Below are 19,130 nucleotides of genomic sequence, written 5' to 3'. Positions count from 1 at the left end.
GTCGTCGCTGAGCATGGCGTCGCGTGGTTCTACGGGTTGCATCGCTCCATGGCCTCCTCCGATCGGCGGCCCTTGCACCTTGCAGCACGAATCACGCCAAGCGAGGACGCCTACCACGTTCCCTCGCGGGTCGCAGCCAGTAGCCTTGGTGGTGAGTTGTCGTGTATAGATGCGGCCAGTCGTCAGCCCATGCTCCTGGCTCTACACGACCCATGCCCTTACAGACCAGCGCCGAGCTTGGGGCTGGCGGAGTTCTCGGCGGATCGATGAGCGGTCGAGTCCACACGCAGTGGCCGAGCGATGGTCAAAGTCAAGATCCTACTTCCTAGCTACACGGTCAAATACAGCGCACATCGCATGCAACGTCTGATGGCCAGCAGCCTCGCATGCATGGTTCATGCCAGGATTTTGTCGAGTTGCACGTATTCTTGGTTCCTTGCGTTGTTTATCCTTTTTTTTCTAGAGTGCATGCCGCTCTAGAGAATAGAATAAAGCAGGTTAGCTGTTTCTATTTAATTAATTATTTCATGCAGTAAATGAAAAAATACATGTTTAAACACAAGGAAATTGTCTTTTACACCTGATGTGTTATGCTCATGCATTAATTTTGGTGTTTATTTTTCTGCTTTTATTTCTCGTGGTAGATATTTAGCAGAAAAATATTAAAATGCATGCAAACTCTATATTGTGCATATTTAAATCGCTCTAAATATTTATATTATGTTGAGCTTTTAGGCTCACGTCGAGCGATTAAATTGTATAGTGGGTATTCGGACACGCCGATCAGGCTGCGTTGGTAATCGGCTGAGTTATGGCAATAGCTGAATATTGACTGCGCCCTGGCAACACGACGCAATATTTGTGTCGTTCAAACTTGCCTGCGTCATGTGATTGCTATGTCGCGCTCTCCATTAATCGGATCGCTCCCGTTGAGTCAGACCGCCATCGCTGAGTCGCGTATTTTTTGCATGCCCTGTAGGCACTGTCTGTCTACCGGAGCCACAATTGCGCCTGTTGCGCACGTTGCGTGGATTTATCGTGTACCCCAATTACCGAGCCACAATTGCGTCTATTGTGCTTGTTACGAAGGCTTGTTGTGTTGTCGTAGCCCTGATGGCCGCACACGCATTGACGTCAGATACGCTAGAGCTTGTACTCGAGTGGATTGTGGTGGGTTGTTCAAGGTCCTGAAATCACATTATGCGCAACCTTTATAAACAATTTTGTTTGGCCCTATATTTTATTTGACTGTGTTGTGTGGCATTATATAAATATATCGCCAAGTGGCCATAACAACTATATCAAGCTCTATAGTGCTTGGAAATCTGGGAAATTAAATTGAAATACAATGAAACACAGATAAGTTAATTCTTTGCTCTCTCCTCATGCATAAAGTTTTACCCGAAGTAACCCGAAGATATATAATATAATGCATGAAAGCCTTTTTGGCATAGAAGACATCACAAATTGAGATTCTATTAGTAAGCAAAAGGCCTTACCAAATAATTTCAGACTATAAATCTCAGCCATATATTGCTCAACCAGATGTTAGCACATTGCTCTCTTTGTCGCTAAATGACATGAAGCAAACTATGAGATAAAAGGACATGTAATCGCCAGCAACACGAAGTTGCGAGTATACCGAGAGGTTATTCTAAGAAAATTTTCACTATGTTGGTGTGAAAACCATAGTGTGTTCCCGTCGAACCACTTTACTCGTTCTATCTAGAACCTCTATGCTTGTGTCGCATACATATCTCGGAATTGTAAATACTTATAGTCACTGAATTGACTCGGGATAGTCCTTTGACAAGTCTGATATACACTGTAAGCTAAATGGTAAAGGTCGGTCCTAAATGGACAAATATCTGGGGTTTATGTAGCCGAACTACACTGAATTCCACCCTTTGGCATGCTTACCATTATCTACCTCCGATCTACCAGAAGTGAGAAGAGTAGACAAATAACTATAAAATCCCACATCACCACAAAGCTTGTAGCTAAATTAGACATTAACATATTCTTGGTCCTCGGAGCCAGAAGAGCCATATGTCTTGACCACTAGACTACTAGTGATGATAATTTGTGATAGAAATATAAAGATCTTATGGAGACCTGTTGTATTCTCCCTAGTCCTGATGACTCCTTCGTATGAGAGTAGTACTATCTGTTGTTGAAGATGGATCCTAGGCGGATACTAATATTGTTTCGTTCTTGCCAAGCAGTTATCATCATTTGCTTCATCAAAAGCTAGTTATATGGTGATTTTCCCAGATAAAATAAATTCTTGGTCTTGTCTGTTCTATTCCAAAGCTTCTCTTTTTGCTGAACAATGAAGAGATCGAAATAATGCTTTATAGAACAAGTTGGTATATAATATGAGGAGAAATATTTACCCTGCTGGTAACACCATAAATAATTGACCATTGTTATAAGTTCTCTCTCAAAATTATTATACCTAAAAATGTTGCATTAATCGATACCCAATTTCAGAGCGGTATGAGTAATTGGGTAAACCATGGGCAGTGATAAAAACGAGCTGGACTATACATCTCTGCATATAAAAATCTTTGCTTGGCAGCATTGGCCTGATGTCGTGCACTTCACTACCAATATAAACACACACATTTTTCCTATGTGCTTAAAAGCACAATGCAACCAGTGAATGTCTTTGTGAGCATTAGACCCTGACGGTCATTTTACTTGTTGATCTGAAGTCAACTAATGGCTCCAAACGAATGGTATGCATGATCCCCTGAAGGACCCTTATGGATAAAATAGTGTTGTGCATATCAGTCTAAATCTTAATTATTGACTATGCATTTGGTAGTAATAACAATAAGTTTGCAGAAATGTAACCATGAAGCAACTTGTTGTTGAGTGTCTCGCTGGATGTTGAGACTAACCCTTCTTGTGAAGGACAAATATGTAGTATTCATGCCACTACATTAATCTAAGTCCAAAGCTCACTGCATAAAACCCCTATCTGTAATGTGCGTAAGATTTCCCAAATAAATCACCACAATAGCATACATTGGCCACAACTGGATGATTGTGGTTGGGGATTTTATCTGTATGCTTTTAGAACATCTCGGCATTAGGGGGAGGAATGCCCATATAGTGTAATGCCTCAATATTCTATTAAACGCACAAAAGCCAAACTGAACCTGTCGTTCGGCATGTACTCCTGTGTATATGGAATTTGCCAGAAATCGTTGAGGAGTAACCATATTGGTTTGAATGCTTCTACTTGATGTAGATGTGGATATACCCGGGATTAATATCATATCCACATTTGACTTATTGGTATTTGATCTATTCTTGGGGACGCCTGCGAATATGATCCATCAGCCTTAGTCAAAGCATATGTTCTGATTGCAGATTCACGTGGTCTGTGATAACTCTCCTCCGATTAATTCACCCTGATGGTGATTTGCCTCACGAAGAGGTTCATCTTGATGATGAAATTCCTAGCAATGCGCGCAATATCATTGTGCTGGGAATATGGAACAATGAATCTTTCGTTTTGGGAAATAACGAAGATCATTATTAAATGTGGGAGACAAATATGTCGACACCTATATTGCCTCTCTAGATTGCAAAATGGATCCAAAAACAAAGTCCTAGGCATGAGTGCTTTAAGCTCTCTTATCGGGTCATTGATAAATGCAATCGAGGCTGAACCAATAATCGCAAAGTGAAAGTCACGAGCTTGAAGTTCGGACATTATGGGCACTATTGAAATAATGTGTGGTGAATGCGATGGTTCAAGTGGTCTTGTGAGAGATCCATCCCACATATGTGTTGAATAAACACAGTTCCGCTATGTAATATATCTGGCAAATGGCATGAATTATAATATGCAGTTAATAGGATTCTGAAGATCCATCATGAGATCCTAGGAGGATCATATCTTTGAATTATAAATATGCAACATATAAATCTCGTACCGAATAATACATTCCTGATGAATGATCACTCTCCTATGTAGGGAGAATATCTCGTAGTTGAGACTATCGTTCCCAGATGGAACCTATCCAGAAGAAACAAAGTCTGTGTTGAACACCAAAGTTTGATAATCCCTATAAAGGGATAAAGACCCATACAGACCCGAAAAGGAATAAGATGAGGTATCAAAGGACTTGAAGTTCACCGAATAAGCACATGTGCATTCCATGAGTTTTACTCATGGTAATTTCCACTAGATGTGGAATTACGGTATCCTCTAAAGCCCTGATGGCAGAAACCTATAAGGTTTAGGTGTTACTGGCAAAATATCCCCATTGTGCCAGAATGACAGACTATAACGATGTATCTGATCGATGAAAAATCCCTGATGGATTACGATCTTAGATGGACTTTTGTCACACCATCATAGATGTTGCAATGGATGAACGCCTTGAGCGATGTGTCATATTTAGAATATATACTATTGCAACTATATTATCCCCTAAGTCCTATTGAAGGACATGTTATTTGCTTTGCACAACTATGTATAAATTGTGGTGTAAGATAGAAAATGATAGCACCCCAACCTCATTCATTCTCGTTATTCCAGATGAACAATGAGACATATATCTTGAAGAATATGCTTGAGTTATGAGGGATAAAGACTTTGACAGATGTCATCGTCAGGGGGAGCGAATGCTTATATTGATCACAACCGTGAGACAATAAATGACATATTCTATGCCCTGAAGGCATAAGCTTGATGATCAATATGTGAACCTTTATGGAACTTTCTATCAATATATAGATCTAGTCGATCGAACACCATCAATCAAAGTGGCTTATTTATATTGATACGTGCACTTACCTCGTATATCTTAGAAGTGAGTAGAGGTAAAGTTCCTGAAATAGTCCTTGCAAGGATATGCAATCCGTTTGCTAAATCTTTATGTGCATATACTTCTAGAAGAAGATGTTTTGCCTTATTGATACGGTTTTGCAAGGATCAGGGGGAGCACATTTCTAAAAGTTAGCCCTTGTAGAAGATTCGATAGAATCTAGATCTCAGAGGATCGAAATCTGTCCCGATGACAGCTGTTGTACTCTTTTTCCCTTTGTGAGTTTTCTTGAAGTTTCTCACATGAGGTTTTTAACGAGGCAACAAAGTGCAAATGCAATTTGTATCACCATGTTCTCTTTCTCCATATTTTTCCCACTGGGTTTTTCGGAGTTTTAACGAGGCATGTTGAAAGGGAATTAGGCTTACACCTAGTTCCTAAATAATTTTGGTGGTTGAATTGCCCAACACAAATAATTGGACTAACTAGTTTGCCCAAGTGTATAGATTATACAGGTGTAAAAGGTTCACCCTCAGCCAATAAAAAGACCAAGTTTTGGATTCAATAAAGGAGCAAAGGGGCAACCGAAGGCACCCCTGGTCTGGCGCACCGGACTGTCCGGTGTGCCACCGGACAGTGAACAGTACCTGTCCGGTGCACAAGGGGACTCAGACTCAAACTCTTCGCCCTCGGGATTTCTCGGAAGCCGGCGCGCTATAATTCACCGGACTGTCCGGTGTGCACCGGACATGTCCGGTGCTCCAAGGAAGCGCGGTCTCCGGAACTCGTCAGCCTCGGGTTCGCGTGGCAGCCGCTCCGCTAAAATTCACCGGACTGTCCGGTGTGCACCGGACTGTCCGGTGTACCAGCGGAGCAACGGCTCCCTGCGGCGCCAACGGCTCCCTGCGCTGCATTTAATGCGCGCGCAGCGCGCGCAGACGTCAGGAACGCCCATACCGGTGCACCGGACATCAAACAGTACATGTCCGGTGTGCACCGGGCACCCAGGCGGGCCCACAAGTCAGAAGCTCCAACGGTCAGAATCCAACGGCAGTGATGACGTGGCAGGGGCACCGGACTGTCCGGTGTGCACCGGACTGTCCGGTGCGCCATCGAGCAGACGCCTCCAGCCAACGGTCAAGTTTGGTGGTTGGGGCTATAAATACCCCAACCACCCCACCATTCATTGCATCCAAGTTTTCCACTTCTCAACTACTACAAGAGCTCTAGCATTCAATTCTAGACACACTAAATAGATCAAATCCTCTCCAATTCCACACAAAGCCCTAGTGACTAGTGAGAGTGATTTGCCGTGTTCATTTGAGCTCTTGCGCTTGGATTGCTTCTTTTCTTTCTCACTTGTTCTTGAGATCACAACTCCATTGTAATCAAGGCAAGAGGCACCAATTGTGTGGTGGCCCTTGCGGGGAAGTTTTGTTCCCGGCTTTGATTAGAGAAGAAAAGCTCACTCGGTCCGAGGGACTGTTTGAGAGAGGGAAGGGTTGAAAGAGACCCGGCCTTTGTGGCCTCCTCAACGGGGAGTAGGTTTGCAAGAACCGAACCTCGGTAAAACAAATCTCCGTGTCTCACTTGCTTATTCGCTTGGGATTTGTTTTGCGCCCTCTCTCTCGGACTCGTTTATATTTCTAACACTAACCCGGCTTGTAGTTGCGTTTATATTTGTAAAATTCAGTTTCGCCCTATTCACCCCCCCCTCTAGGCGACTATCAATTGGTATCAGAGCCCGGTGCTTCATTAGAGCCTAACCGCTCGAAGTGATGTCGGGAGATCACGCCAAGAAGGAGATGGAGACCGGCGAAAAGCCCACTACAAGCCACGGGAGCACTTCATCGGAAGAGTCCCGCACCAAAAGGAGGGAGAAGAAGAAGAGCTCCTCCAACAAAGGGAAGGAGAAGAAATCTTCTTCTCACCACAAAGAGAAGAAGGAAAAATCTTCTTCCCACAAGCCGCATCGGAAAGGCGACAAGCACAAGAGGATGAGGAAGGTGGTCTACTACGAGACCGACACTTCATCAACATCGACCTCCGACTCCGATGCGCCCTCCGTCACTTCTAAGCGCCAAGAGCGTAAGAAGTATAGTAAGATCCCCCTACACTACCCTCGCATTTCCAAACATACACCTTTACTTTCCGTCCCATTAGGCAAACCACCAACTTTTGATGGTGAAGATTACGCTAGGTGGAGCGATTTAATGCGATTTCATCTAATCTCGCTCCACAAAAGTATATGGGATGTTGTTGAGTTTGGTGCACAGGTACCGTCGGTAGGGGATGAGAACTATGATGAGGATGAGGTGGCCCAAATCGAGCACTTCAACTCTCAAGCTACAACAATACTCCTCGCCTCTCTAAGTAGAGAGGAGTATAACAAAGTACAAGGGTTGAAGAGCGCCAAGGAGATTTGGGATTTACTCAAGACCGCGCATGAAGGTGATGAGCTCACCAAGATCACCAAGCGGGAAACGATTGAGGGGGAGCTCGGTCGGTTCCGGCTTCGCAAAGGGGAGGAGCCACAACACATGTACAATCGGCTCAAGACCTTGGTGAACCAAGCGCGCAACCTCGGGAGCGTAAAGTGGGATGACCACGAGGTGGTTAAGGTTATTCTAAGATCACTTATTTTCCTTAACCCTACTCAAGTTCAATTAATCCGTGGCAATCCTAGATATACCAAAATGACCCCCGAGGAAGTTATCGGAAATTTTGTTAGTTTTGAGTGCATGATCGAAGGCTCAAGGAAGATCAACGAGCTTGATGATGCCACCACATCCGAAGCTCAACCCGTTGCATTCAAGGCAACGGAGGAGAAGAAGGAGGAGGCTACTCCAAGTCGACAACCAATCGACGCCTCCAAGCTTGACAATGAGGAGATGGCGCTCGTCATCAAGAGCTTCCGCCAAATCCTCAAACAAAGGAGGGGGAAAGACTACAAGTCCCGCTCCAAGAAGGTTTGCTACAAATGTGGTAAGCCCGGTCATTTTATTGCTAAATGTCCTATATCTAGTGACAGTGACCGAGGCGACGACAAGAAGGGGAGGCGAAAGGAGAAGAAGAAGTACTACAAGAAGAAGGGAGGCGATGCCCATGTTTGTCGGGAATGGAATTCCGACGATAGCTCAAGCGACTCCTCCGACGACGAGGACGCCGCCAACATCGCCGTCACCAAGGGGCTTCTCTTCCCCAACGTCGGCCACAAGTGCCTCATGGCAAAGGACGGCAAAAAGAAGGTTAAATCTAAATCCTCCACTAAATATGAATCCTCTAGTGATGACAATGCTAGTGATGAGGAAGATAATTTGCGCACCCTTTTTGCCAACCTTAACATAGCTCAAAAGGAAAAATTAAATGAGTTGGTTAGTGCTATTCATGAAAAGGATGACCTTTTGGATTCCCAAGAGGACCTCCTTATTAAGGAAAACAAGAAACATGTTAAGGTTAAAAATGCTTATGCTCTAGAAATTGAAAAATGTGAAAAATTATCTAGTAAGCTGAGCACTTGCCGTGAGATGATTGACAACCTTAGGAATGAAAATGCTAGTTTAAATGCTAAGGTTGATTCACATGTTTGCAATATTTCAACTTCAAATCCTAGAGATGATAATGTTGATTTGTTTGCTAGGATTGATGAGTTGAATGCTTCCCTAGCTAGCCTTAAAATTGAAAATGAAAAATTGCTCGTTAAGGCTAAAGATCTTGATGTTTGCAATACTACTATTTCCGACCTTAGAACTAAAAATGACATATTACAAGCTAAGGTTGTAGAATTAAAATCTTGCAAACCCTCTACATCTATTGTTGAACATGTATCTATTTGTACTAGATGTAGAAATGTTGATATTGATGCTATTCATGATCATATGGCTTTAATTAAACAACAAAATGATCATATAGCAAAACTAGATGCTAAAATTGTCGAGCACAACCTAGAGAATGAGAAATTTAAATTTGCTCGTAGCATGCTTTATAATGGGAGACGCTCTGGCATTAAGGATGGCATTGGCTACCAAAGGGGAGACAATGTCAAACTTAGTGCCCCTCCTAAAAGATTGTCAAATTTTGTTAAGGGCAAGGCTCCCATGCCTCAGGATAACGAGGGTTACATTTTATACCCTGTCGGTTATCCCGAGGACAAGATTAGGAGAATTCATTCTAGGAAGTCTCACTCTGGCCCTAATCATGCTTTTATGTATAAGGGTGAGACATCTAGCTCTAGGCAACCAACCCGTGCCAAGTTGCCTAGAAAGAAAACTCCTAATGCATCAAATGATCATGCTATTTCATTTAAAACTTTTGATGCTTCTTATGTGTTGACTAACAAATCCGGCAAAGTAGTTGCCAAATATGTTGGGGGCAAGCACAAGGGGTCAAGGACTTGTGTTTGGGTACCCAAAGTTCTTGTGTCTAATGCCAAAGGACCCAAAACCATTTGGGTACCTAAAGTCAAGAACTAAAATTGTTTTGTAGGTTTATGCATCCGGGGGCTCAAGCTGGATACTCGACAGCGGGTGCACAAACCACATGACCGGGGAGAAAAGGATGTTCTCCTCATATGAGAAAAACCAAGATCCCCAACGAGCTATCACATTCGGGGATGGAAATCAAGGTTTGGTCAAAGGACTTGGTAAAATTGCTATATCTCCTGACCATTCTATTTCCAATGTTTTTCTTGTTGATTCCTTAGACTACAACTTGCTTTCTGTTTCCCAATTATGTCAAATGGGCTACAACTGTCTTTTTACTGATACAGGTGTCACTGTCTTTAGAAGAAGTGATGATTCAATAGCATTTAAGGGTGTGTTAGAGGGTCAGCTATACTTAGTGGATTTTGATAGAGCTGAACTCGACACATGCTTAATTGCTAAGACTAACATGGGTTGGCTCTGGCACCGCCGACTAGCCCATGTTGGGATGAAGAATCTTCATAAGCTTCTAAAGGGAGAGCACATTTTAGGATTAACAAATGTTCATTTTGAGAAAGACAGGATTTATAGCGCATGCCAGGCAGGGAAGCAAGTTGGAGTCCATCATCCACACAAGAACATCATGACGACCGACAGGCCGCTTGAGCTACTCCACATGGATCTATTCAGCCCGATTGCTTACATAAGCATCGGCGGGAGTAAGTATTGTCTTGTAATAGTGGATGATTATTCTCGCTTCACTTGGGTATTCTTTTTACAGGAAAAATCTCAAACCCAAGAGACTTTAAAGGGATTCTTGAGACGGGCTCAAAATGAGTTCGGCTTAAGGATCAAGAAAATAAGAAGCGACAATGGGACGGAGTTCAAGAACTCTCAAATTGAAGGCTTCCTTGAGGAGGAGGGCATCAAGCATGAGTTCTCTTCTCCCTACACACCTCAACAAAATGGTGTAGTGGAGAGGAAGAATCGAACTCTATTGGACATGGCAAGAACCATGCTTGATGAGTACAAGACACCGGACCGGTTTTGGGCCGAAGCGGTCAACACCGCCTGCTACGCCATCAACCGGTTATATCTTCACCGAATCCTCAAGAAGACATCATATGAACTCCTAACCGGTAAAAAGCCCAACATTTCATACTTTAGAGTTTTTGGCAGCAAATGCTTTATTCTTGTCAAAAGAGGTAGAAAATCTAAATTTGCTCCTAAAACTGTAGAAGGCTTTTTACTTGGTTATGACTCAAACACAAGGGCATATAGGGTCTTTAACAAGTCCACTGGACTAGTTGAAGTCTCATGTGACGTTGTGTTTGATGAGTCTAACGGCTCTCAAGTAGAGCAAGTTGATCTTGATGAGATAGGTAATGAAGAGGCTCCATACATCGCGCTAAGGAACATGTCCATTGGGGATGTGTGTCCTAAGGAATCCGAAGAGCCTCCTAATGCACAAGATCAACCGTCCTCCTCCATGCAAGCATCTCCACCAACTCAAAATGAGGATGAAGCTCAAGTTGATGAAGGGCAAAATCAAGAAGATGAGCCACCTCAAGATAATGGCAATGATCAAGGGGGAGATGCAAATGATCAAGAAAAGGAGGATGAGGAAGAGCCAAGGCCGCCACACCCAAGAGTCCACCAAGCAATCCAACGAGATCACCCCGTCGACACCATCCTCGGCGACATTCATAAGGGGGTAACCACTCGATCTCGTGTTGCACATTTTTGTGAACATTACTCTTTTGTTTCCTCTATTGAGCCACACAGGGTAGAGGAAGCTCTCCAAGATTCGGATTGGGTGGTGGCGATGCAAGAGGAGCTCAACAATTTCACAAGGAACGAGATATGGCATTTAGTTCCACATCCTAACCAAAACGTTGTAGGAACCAAATGGGTCTTCCGCAACAAGCAAGACGAGCATGGTGTGGTGACAAGGAACAAAGCTCGACTTGTGGCCAAAGGATACTCCCAAGTCGAAGGTTTGGATTTCGGTGAAACCTATGCACCCGTAGCTAGGCTTGAGTCAATTCGCATATTATTGGCCTATGCTACTTACCATGGCTTTAAGCTTTATCAAATGGACGTGAAAAGTGCCTTCCTCAATGGACCGATCAAGGAAGAGGTCTATGTTGAGCAACCTCCCGGCTTTGAAGACAGTGAGTACCCTAACCATGTCTATAGGCTCTCTAAGGCGCTTTATGGGCTCAAGCAAGCCCCAAGAGCATGGTATGAATGCCTAAGAGATTTCCTTATTGCTAATGGCTTCAAAGTTGGCAAGGCCGATCCTACACTCTTTACTAAAACTCCTGAAAATGACTTGTTTGTATGCCAAATTTATGTTGATGATATTATATTTGGGTCTACTAATGAGTCTACATGTGAAGAGTTTAGTAGGATCATGACACAGAAATTCGAGATGTCGATGATGGGGGAGTTGAAGTATTTTCTAGGATTCCAAGTCAAGCAACTCCAAGAGGGCACCTTCATTAGCCAAACGAAGTACACTCAAGACATTCTAACCAAGTTTGGGATGAAGGATGCCAAACCCATCAAGACACCCATGGGAACTAATGGACATCTCGACCTCGACACGGGAGGTAAATCCGTCGATCAAAAGGTATACCGGTCGATGATTGGTTCATTGCTTTATTTATGTGCATCTCGACCGGACATTATGCTCTCCGTTTGCATGTGTGCAAGATTCCAATCCGACCCTAAGGAATCCCACCTTACGGTCGTAAAGCGAATCTTGAGATATTTGGCTTACACACCTAAGTTTGGGCTTTGGTACCCTCGGGGATCCACATTTGATTTAATTGGTTATTCGGATGCCGATTGGGCGGGGTGTAAGATTAATAGGAAGAGCACATCGGGGACTTGTCAGTTCTTGGGAAGATCCTTGGTGTCTTGGGCTTCAAAGAAGCAAAATTCGGTCGCTCTTTCCACCGCCGAAGCCGAGTACATTGCCGCAGGTCATTGTTGCGCGCAATTGCTTTGGATGAGGCAAACCCTGCGGGACTACGGTTACAAATTAACCAAAGTCCCTTTGCTATGTGATAATGAGAGTGCAATCAAAATGGCCGACAATCCCGTCGAGCATAGCCGCACTAAGCACATAGCCATTCGGTATCATTTTCTTAGGGATCACCAACAAAAGGGGGATATCGAGATTTCTTACATTAATACTAAAGATCAATTAGCCGATATTTTTACCAAGCCACTTGATGAACAATCTTTTACCAGACTTAGGCATGAGCTCAATATTCTTGATTCTAGAAATTTCTTTTGCTAGCTTGCACACATAGCTCTTTTGAATACCTTTGATTATATCTCTTTTATGTACTATGACTAATGTGTTTTCAAGTCTATTTCAAACCAAGTCATAGGTATATTAAAAGGGAATTAGAGTCTTCGGCGAAGACAAAGGCTTCCACTCCGTAACTCATACTTCGCCATCACTCCGAGCAACTCTCTATTCTTTGGGGGAGAAATGAGCATCAAAGAAAAGGACTTCATCCCTGGGGGAGAGAGTAAAAGCTCAAAAGCAAAAGGACCGGACTTCGCTTTTGGTATAATCTTAACTCATTTATTTTATGACCAAAGGGGAAGATAGCACTTCGAGGGCTCTAATGATCCCGTTTTTGGCGATTCATGCCAAAAAGGGGGAGAAATGAGCCCAAAGCAAAAGGACCGCACCACCACCACCAAATTCAAAAACTTAGTGCTTTCCAAAAGTATTTATCATTTGGTATCCTATTATGTTCAAAAGGGGGAGAAAGTAGTATTTCAAAAATGGTATATCAAAACCCTCTTGAACACTAAGAGGTGGATCTCTTTTAGGGGGAGTTTTGTTTAGTCAAAGGAAAAGCATTTGAAACAGGGGGAGAAAATTTCAAATCTTAAAAATGCTTTACAAACTCTTATTCATTTACCTTTGACTACTTGCAAAAGATCTTTGAAAAGGATTTATTAAAAGATTTGCAAAAACAAAAACTCGTGGTGCAAACGTGGTCCAAAATGCTAAATAAAGAAAGAAACATTCCATGCATATCTTGTAAGTAGTTATATTTGGCTCAATTCCAAGCAACCTTTACACTTATATTATGCAAACTAGTTCAATTATGCACATCTCTATTTGCTTTGGTTTGTGTTGGCATCAATCACCAAAAAGGGGGAGATTGAAAGGGAATTAGGCTTACACCTAGTTCCTAAATAATTTTGGTGGTTGAATTGCCCAACACAAATAATTGGACTAACTAGTTTGCCCAAGTGTATAGATTATACAGGTGTAAAAGGTTCACCCTCAGCCAATAAAAAGACCAAGTTTTGGATTCAATAAAGGAGCAAAGGGGCAACCGAAGGCACCCCTGGTCTGGCGCACCGGACTGTCCGGTGTGCCACCGGACAGTGAACAGTACCTGTCCGGTGCACAAGGGGACTCAGACTCAAACTCTTCGCCCTCGGGATTTCTCGGAAGCCGGCGCGCTATAATTCACCGGACTGTCCGGTGTGCACCGGACATGTCCGGTGCTCCAAGGAAGCGCGGTCTCCGGAACTCGTCAGCCTCGGGTTCGCGTGGCAGCCGCTCCGCTAAAATTCACCGGACTGTCCGGTGTGCACCGGACTATCCGGTGTACCAGCGGAGCAACGGCTCCCTGCGGCGCCAACGGCTCCCTGCGCTGCATTTAATGCGCGCGCAGCGCGCGCAGACGTCAGGAACGCCCATACCGGTGCACCGGACATCAAACAGTACATGTCCGGTGTGCACCGGGCACCCAGGCGGGCCCACAAGTCAGAAGCTCCAACGGTCAGAATCCAACGGCAGTGATGACGTGGCAGGGGCACCGGACTGTCCGGTGTGCACCGGACTGTCCGGTGCGCCATCGAGCAGACGCCTCCAGCCAACGGTCAAGTTTGGTGGTTGGGGCTATAAATACCCCAACCACCCCACCATTCATTGCATCCAAGTTTTCCACTTCTCAACTATTACAAGAGCTCTAGCATTCAATTCTAGACACACTAAATAGATCAAATCCTCTCCAATTCCACACAAAGCCCTAGTGACTAGTGAGAGTGATTTGCCGTGTTCATTTGAGCTCTTGCGCTTGGATTGCTTCTTTTCTTTCTCACTTGTTCTTGAGATCACAACTCCATTGTAATCAAGGCAAGAGGCACCAATTGTGTGGTGGCCCTTGCGGGGAAGTTTTGTTCCCGGCTTTGATTAGAGAAGAAAAGCTCACTCGGTCCGAGGGACTGTTTGAGAGAGGGAAGGGTTGAAAGAGACCCGGCCTTTGTGGCCTCCTCAACGGGGAGTAGGTTTGCAAGAACCGAACCTCGGTAAAACAAATCTTCGTGTCTCACTTGCTTATTCGCTTGGGATTTGTTTTGCGCCCTCTCTCTCGGACTCGTTTATATTTCTAACACTAACCCGGCTTGTAGTTGTGTTTATATTTGTAAAATTCAGTTTCGCCCTATTCACCCCCCCTCTAGGCGACTATCACATGTGTTGGTCGCGGTATTTGCCCAAGGGGGAGTGTTAAGTAACCCTAGTTAGGGTTATGTGGGCAAATACCTGCTTTGCCCCTGAGGGGTCTCACATCTCTATATAAGGAACCTGTACACCCCTTCATATTACAGAGAAGAGAAAGAGGCCAGAGGCCCAACCTTATATCTCGTGTGTTTCCTCTGTCGTGCTTATGGGAAGGGAGACGGGTCATCTACAGCTTCTTGCGTCTCTACTGCTGACGGGGGGAAGGAAGCGGATCTGGTGATCCGTGGTAACGTAGTTCTCAACACTGCTCATCCTCCCGTCTTCTGAAATGCGGTTAAAAAAGAAGGCATGCATAGACTGGAGAGGCAGCCTTGTTGTTCACTGTTCAACATGAACGCGCAATAAGCCGAGCAAAAAAAAGAACTCACTGGCTTCGCCCGGGTTCGAACCGGAGACCTTCAGTGTGTTAGACTGACGTGATAACCAACTACACCACGAAACCTTGTTGTTTTCAAACCTTTTACATATTCATTTTATCTGAATACTGCTCTGTTCTAGCTACTACATAATTAATTTACTATGCTCTAGATATAATGTACTAGATATCACTTGAACACTTGTGGTAATTTCATTTGACATAAATTAATGTACTAGATATCACTTGTAACCATTCAACTGCTTGTACGAATGTGATAATCTTGATATCAATTGGCAGATAGAGTGAAGTTATGTAGTAAGGGGATACCACTTTGTTAGAATGGTGGGTTGATACCATTTTGCAAGATTTGACGTTGGGACGTTTTTCTTGTTTTCACGAGTTTCTTTCTATCTGACTTAAACTACATGATTTGTGTAAGGATGATTTAACTTGTTTAAATATTTTGAAAAGATATATATATATCCATTCAAACCATTTGATAAATAGTCTCATCAATTTAAAGCAATCCAAATTTGATTGCTTATACATTAAAATCTATTTAAACTCCTAATACCTAACATGTGCATATTTATTCTATTAAGTTGGCTCAAAGGCCCTGTTTGGCACACTATTTGTTAGAAAAACAAGTTATCTAAGAAACTGGTAAAAAATAGCTTATACTTGTTGGCTGCTTTTAGTTCATTCTAAGAGTCAGCTGAACTAATAAGCTGCTGGAGATGCTACCAGTTTAGTAAAACTTCTGCTTAAATATTAAAAGAAGCTAAAAATAAGCTATGCTTAAATATGTGAAGAAGCTAAAAATAAGCTGTGTCAAACAGATGTACTCAAAGACATTTGATCAACTAATATATACCTTGTGATGCTCATCAGTTATGGCCATTCTTAGATCGGAGACCGGTCTGGCATCTTTCTCGGAAAAAACTTTCAGCAAAATAGTTCAACGAAAAATGACCAAAGACTTCCAATATCATAGTTCACAGCTGTGAATATAATGGTGAAGTTCTTAAGAAATAACTGTTTCTGTCGAGTGAAAAGACCATGAAACAGAGAATCAACACACGACAACAGGGTTGAACAAGCAGATAAGATAAATAGTCACATTACAGCTAGCTGCAAAAATCGTTCATGAATTATAAGCATCAGGCAGACTTAAAAACATGGTAGTCTTAGAACATTGTTCTATATCCTTGCAGAGCAACTAGAAAAAACTCTCAACACAGCACATTCAGAGGATTTATGCGTTGGCAGCAGCCTGGGCAGCGGCATCCCGCTTCCTTTGCTCTTCTATGATGCTCAGCTTGATTCCCTTGCCCTTGGGCAGGCTCACCCACGGCTTATTACCCTTGCCGATGGTGAACACGTTGCCCATACGGGTGGCGAACTGGTGGCCCAGGGAGTCCTCCACGTGAATGGTCTCAAAGCTGCCCTTGTGCTTCTCCCTGTTCTTGATAACACCCACGCGGCCAGTGTTCCTTCCGCCAGTCACCATGACGACGTTGCCAACATCAAACTTGATGAAGTCCACAATCTTGTTGGTCTCCAGATCGATCTTGATGGTGTCGTTGGCCTTGATGAGGGGGTCAGGGTAGCGGATGGTGCGGCCGTCATACGTGTTCAGATAAGGGATGCCCTTCTGCCCAAACTGAACAGACCTAACCTTGCAAAGCTTGAACTGCACACACATCAATAAATTAGAATCAGCTTTTACAACTTGTAACATTTGTGTACTGTGAAAAAATGCATGAGAATTTTTGGCAGCACGATTAGATCAATTGAGAAGCCACATGCATTAATATTCTAAAGATAGTGTATCACTAATACTTCCAATGCAATACTTACATACGATAGAACAGATGTGGACCATATAGCAACGAAGATGATAAAAGATCAAATAAAGGGACCATTACAGAAATCCAATTACATAAAGCTGGAAACAGAATCCTCCTAGCAGCAGGGCGTGTACAACCCCTTTTAATAAGGGGTCTCTTGAGGGGTATCTAGGGGGTTAGCTGAAAAAAATACAAGAGACAGGCTCTTCTCTTCGCGAAGAGCCCGCCTCTACACGATTCTCCATACGCGTTGTCTCTTAACCGCATTTATGATTCAGAGGGGTTGTACCATACAGTTTCTTTGTTGTCTCTTGTACTTAGAAAACTGTTCCACCGTCTCAGAGTAGTACATGTCCTAACATGATCATGCTCAACTAAAACAGTGATAGATGTTACACAAGAGATTTGGGCCAACCTTAGCATCCTCATCCCTGATTGGGTGAAGGCGGAAGCGGCCCTTGGTATCGTACAGCAGCCTGTAGTTCTCATTGGTCTTGGGGATGGAAATGACATCTGCCAAAAAAGACTTCAGAGATCAGCAACAAAAATAATAAGCTTAGAAGTATCTTTCAACATTAACAGAGATGATGTCATACCCATGAACCCAGCAGGGTAGGTCTTGTCTGTCCTGACCTTGCCATCAACAAGTACATGGCGTTGCATCAGGATGGAAATGACCTCACGGTATGTAAGAGCATACTTGAGCCTGTTCCTGATGATGAGGATCAGTGGCAGGCACTCCCTAGACTTGTGAGGTCCAGAAGATGGCTTGGGAGCCTACATAAAAGACCAAACAGAAACATTAGACAAATGGAGTAGAAAAAAAAAGTGACAGAGCTACAAAATTTCTTTACTTACAAAAGCTCCGCCAAGCTTGTCCAGCATCCAATGCTTGGGGGCATTGAGCCTCTTCAAATGCTTCTTCAATCCTCTAGCCTGGATTGCAAAAAAAACAGTGATCAGAAAAGCACAACAGATTCCAGCAAGTGTTATCATAGGCATCGCAACCTGATTTCACGGAATGATTCCTTCTCAAGCATGACCAATGTCACAATTTCAGCAACGAATTTAAGGAAAACAAACTGCATATTGTTTAAAGATGTCACAGATCACAATAAACGTGTTACTTGAAAGCCATTACTAGCATAATTTCATCAACCCTACACACACGTTTAATACTCCACATTAGATTACACATGATCACAGGCCCTTCAGCAAAACAATGCCCTAAGCCTTGTACATCAACAAAATACTGCACCTCACAAGCTCAATTACATGCTTGAAACTAGAAACTGATGTACACTCTATAGGATTTCTACTGCATCAGCCGATTAATAAATCAACCACACAATGCTTTAGTCGACAACGCGTGAACGTTTGGTTCGATCCGATATGGCGTGGTCCGGATTTAAGAGTAATGGATCGGCGAGGGTGGTGATTGGCCGGTTCGTCGAGTCGGCGACGGACGAAGCGCAAAACAAACGGCGATGATCTAAGCTAGCAAAGTGCGCCGAAAATACTGACGAGTAGCCTGACGAATAGCTGAGGTAGCCAACCGTGCATCAGCCGCCCCCGCTATGCGCAAAAGGGAAACCCTACCGGAGCTAGAAGAACTGAAGAGGAGCTTGAGGCACCTAGAGCGGAGGCTCTACGGCCGGCTAAACAAAGACGGAGACGCGGCGACCCAGATCTACACGAAAGCGTGCGCGCGCAAGGCAGCGGGGAGGAACGGAGAGGTGTAAGCGCTCACCATGGTGGCAAGCTCGAGATGGGGAGCCGCTACTCGGCGCCGCCTGCTGCTGCTACTCCTTCGCCTTACGCTCCGCCACCGCCGCCGTGATAATGGGAACAAGAACTGAGGTTGGGAGGATATATATACTTGCCGGGGTAGGGTTTTAGTTTGGGGCATTCGCCGATGCGCCTCCTGATGGGCCTTTTAGGCCTCGGTCTTGTAGTGCGGTGGCAGCAGGTCTAGGTTCTAAATTGGGCCCGGCCTTCAGTGGCCAGCGACGAGGGTTTTTCTTAATAACCCTTCTCTCTCACCTTTTAGGATACAGATACAACAACAACAACAACAACAAAGCCTTTTTGTCCCAAGCACGTTGGGGTAGGCTAGAGATGAAACCCCGTATGAAAACCTCAGAG

General features: G+C 43.8%; 1 protein-coding gene and 1 non-coding gene across 2 annotated transcripts; both read right to left on the bottom strand.

Moving 5' to 3' along the window:
* Window positions 1-15,145: 15,145 nt before the first annotated feature.
* TRNAV-AAC (transfer RNA valine (anticodon AAC)) lies at window positions 15,146-15,219 on the bottom strand. Its single transcript has one exon. It is a non-coding gene; the product is annotated as a tRNA-Val (tRNA).
* Window positions 15,220-16,063: 844 nt separating this feature from the next.
* LOC101027121 (40S ribosomal protein S4) lies at window positions 16,064-18,829 on the bottom strand. The gene is made up of 5 exons (NM_001374598.1): window positions 18,736-18,829; window positions 17,844-17,921; window positions 17,582-17,762; window positions 17,401-17,498; window positions 16,064-16,828 (listed from the first exon to the last, which is right to left on the bottom strand). The coding sequence occupies exons 1-5, from the start codon at window positions 18,736-18,738 to the stop codon at window positions 16,391-16,393; spliced, it is 798 nt and encodes a 265-aa protein (NP_001361527.1). The 5' UTR covers window positions 18,739-18,829; the 3' UTR covers window positions 16,064-16,390.
* Between the last annotated feature and the right edge of the window lie 301 nt (window positions 18,830-19,130).

Source organism: Zea mays, chromosome 5, assembly GCF_902167145.1.
Source record: "Zea mays cultivar B73 chromosome 5, Zm-B73-REFERENCE-NAM-5.0, whole genome shotgun sequence".
NCBI classification, from domain to species: Eukaryota; Viridiplantae; Streptophyta; class Magnoliopsida; order Poales; family Poaceae; genus Zea; species Zea mays.
The sequence above is the reverse complement of the archived record's forward strand: the minus strand, read 5'-3'. Positions and strand labels throughout refer to the sequence as shown.

What these genes read in the sequence shown, in the direction of transcription:
- LOC101027121 (NM_001374598.1), bottom strand. An exon ending in ACAAGCTTGGCGGAGCTTTT is followed by an intron (nt 17,763 to 17,843) that starts GTAAGTAAAGAA and finishes TCTTTTATGTAG; the next exon opens with GCTCCCAAGCCATCTTCTGG. An exon ending in TCAGGGATGAGGATGCTAAG is followed by an intron (nt 16,829 to 17,400) that starts GTTGGCCCAAAT and finishes ATGTGTGTGCAG; the next exon opens with TTCAAGCTTTGCAAGGTTAG.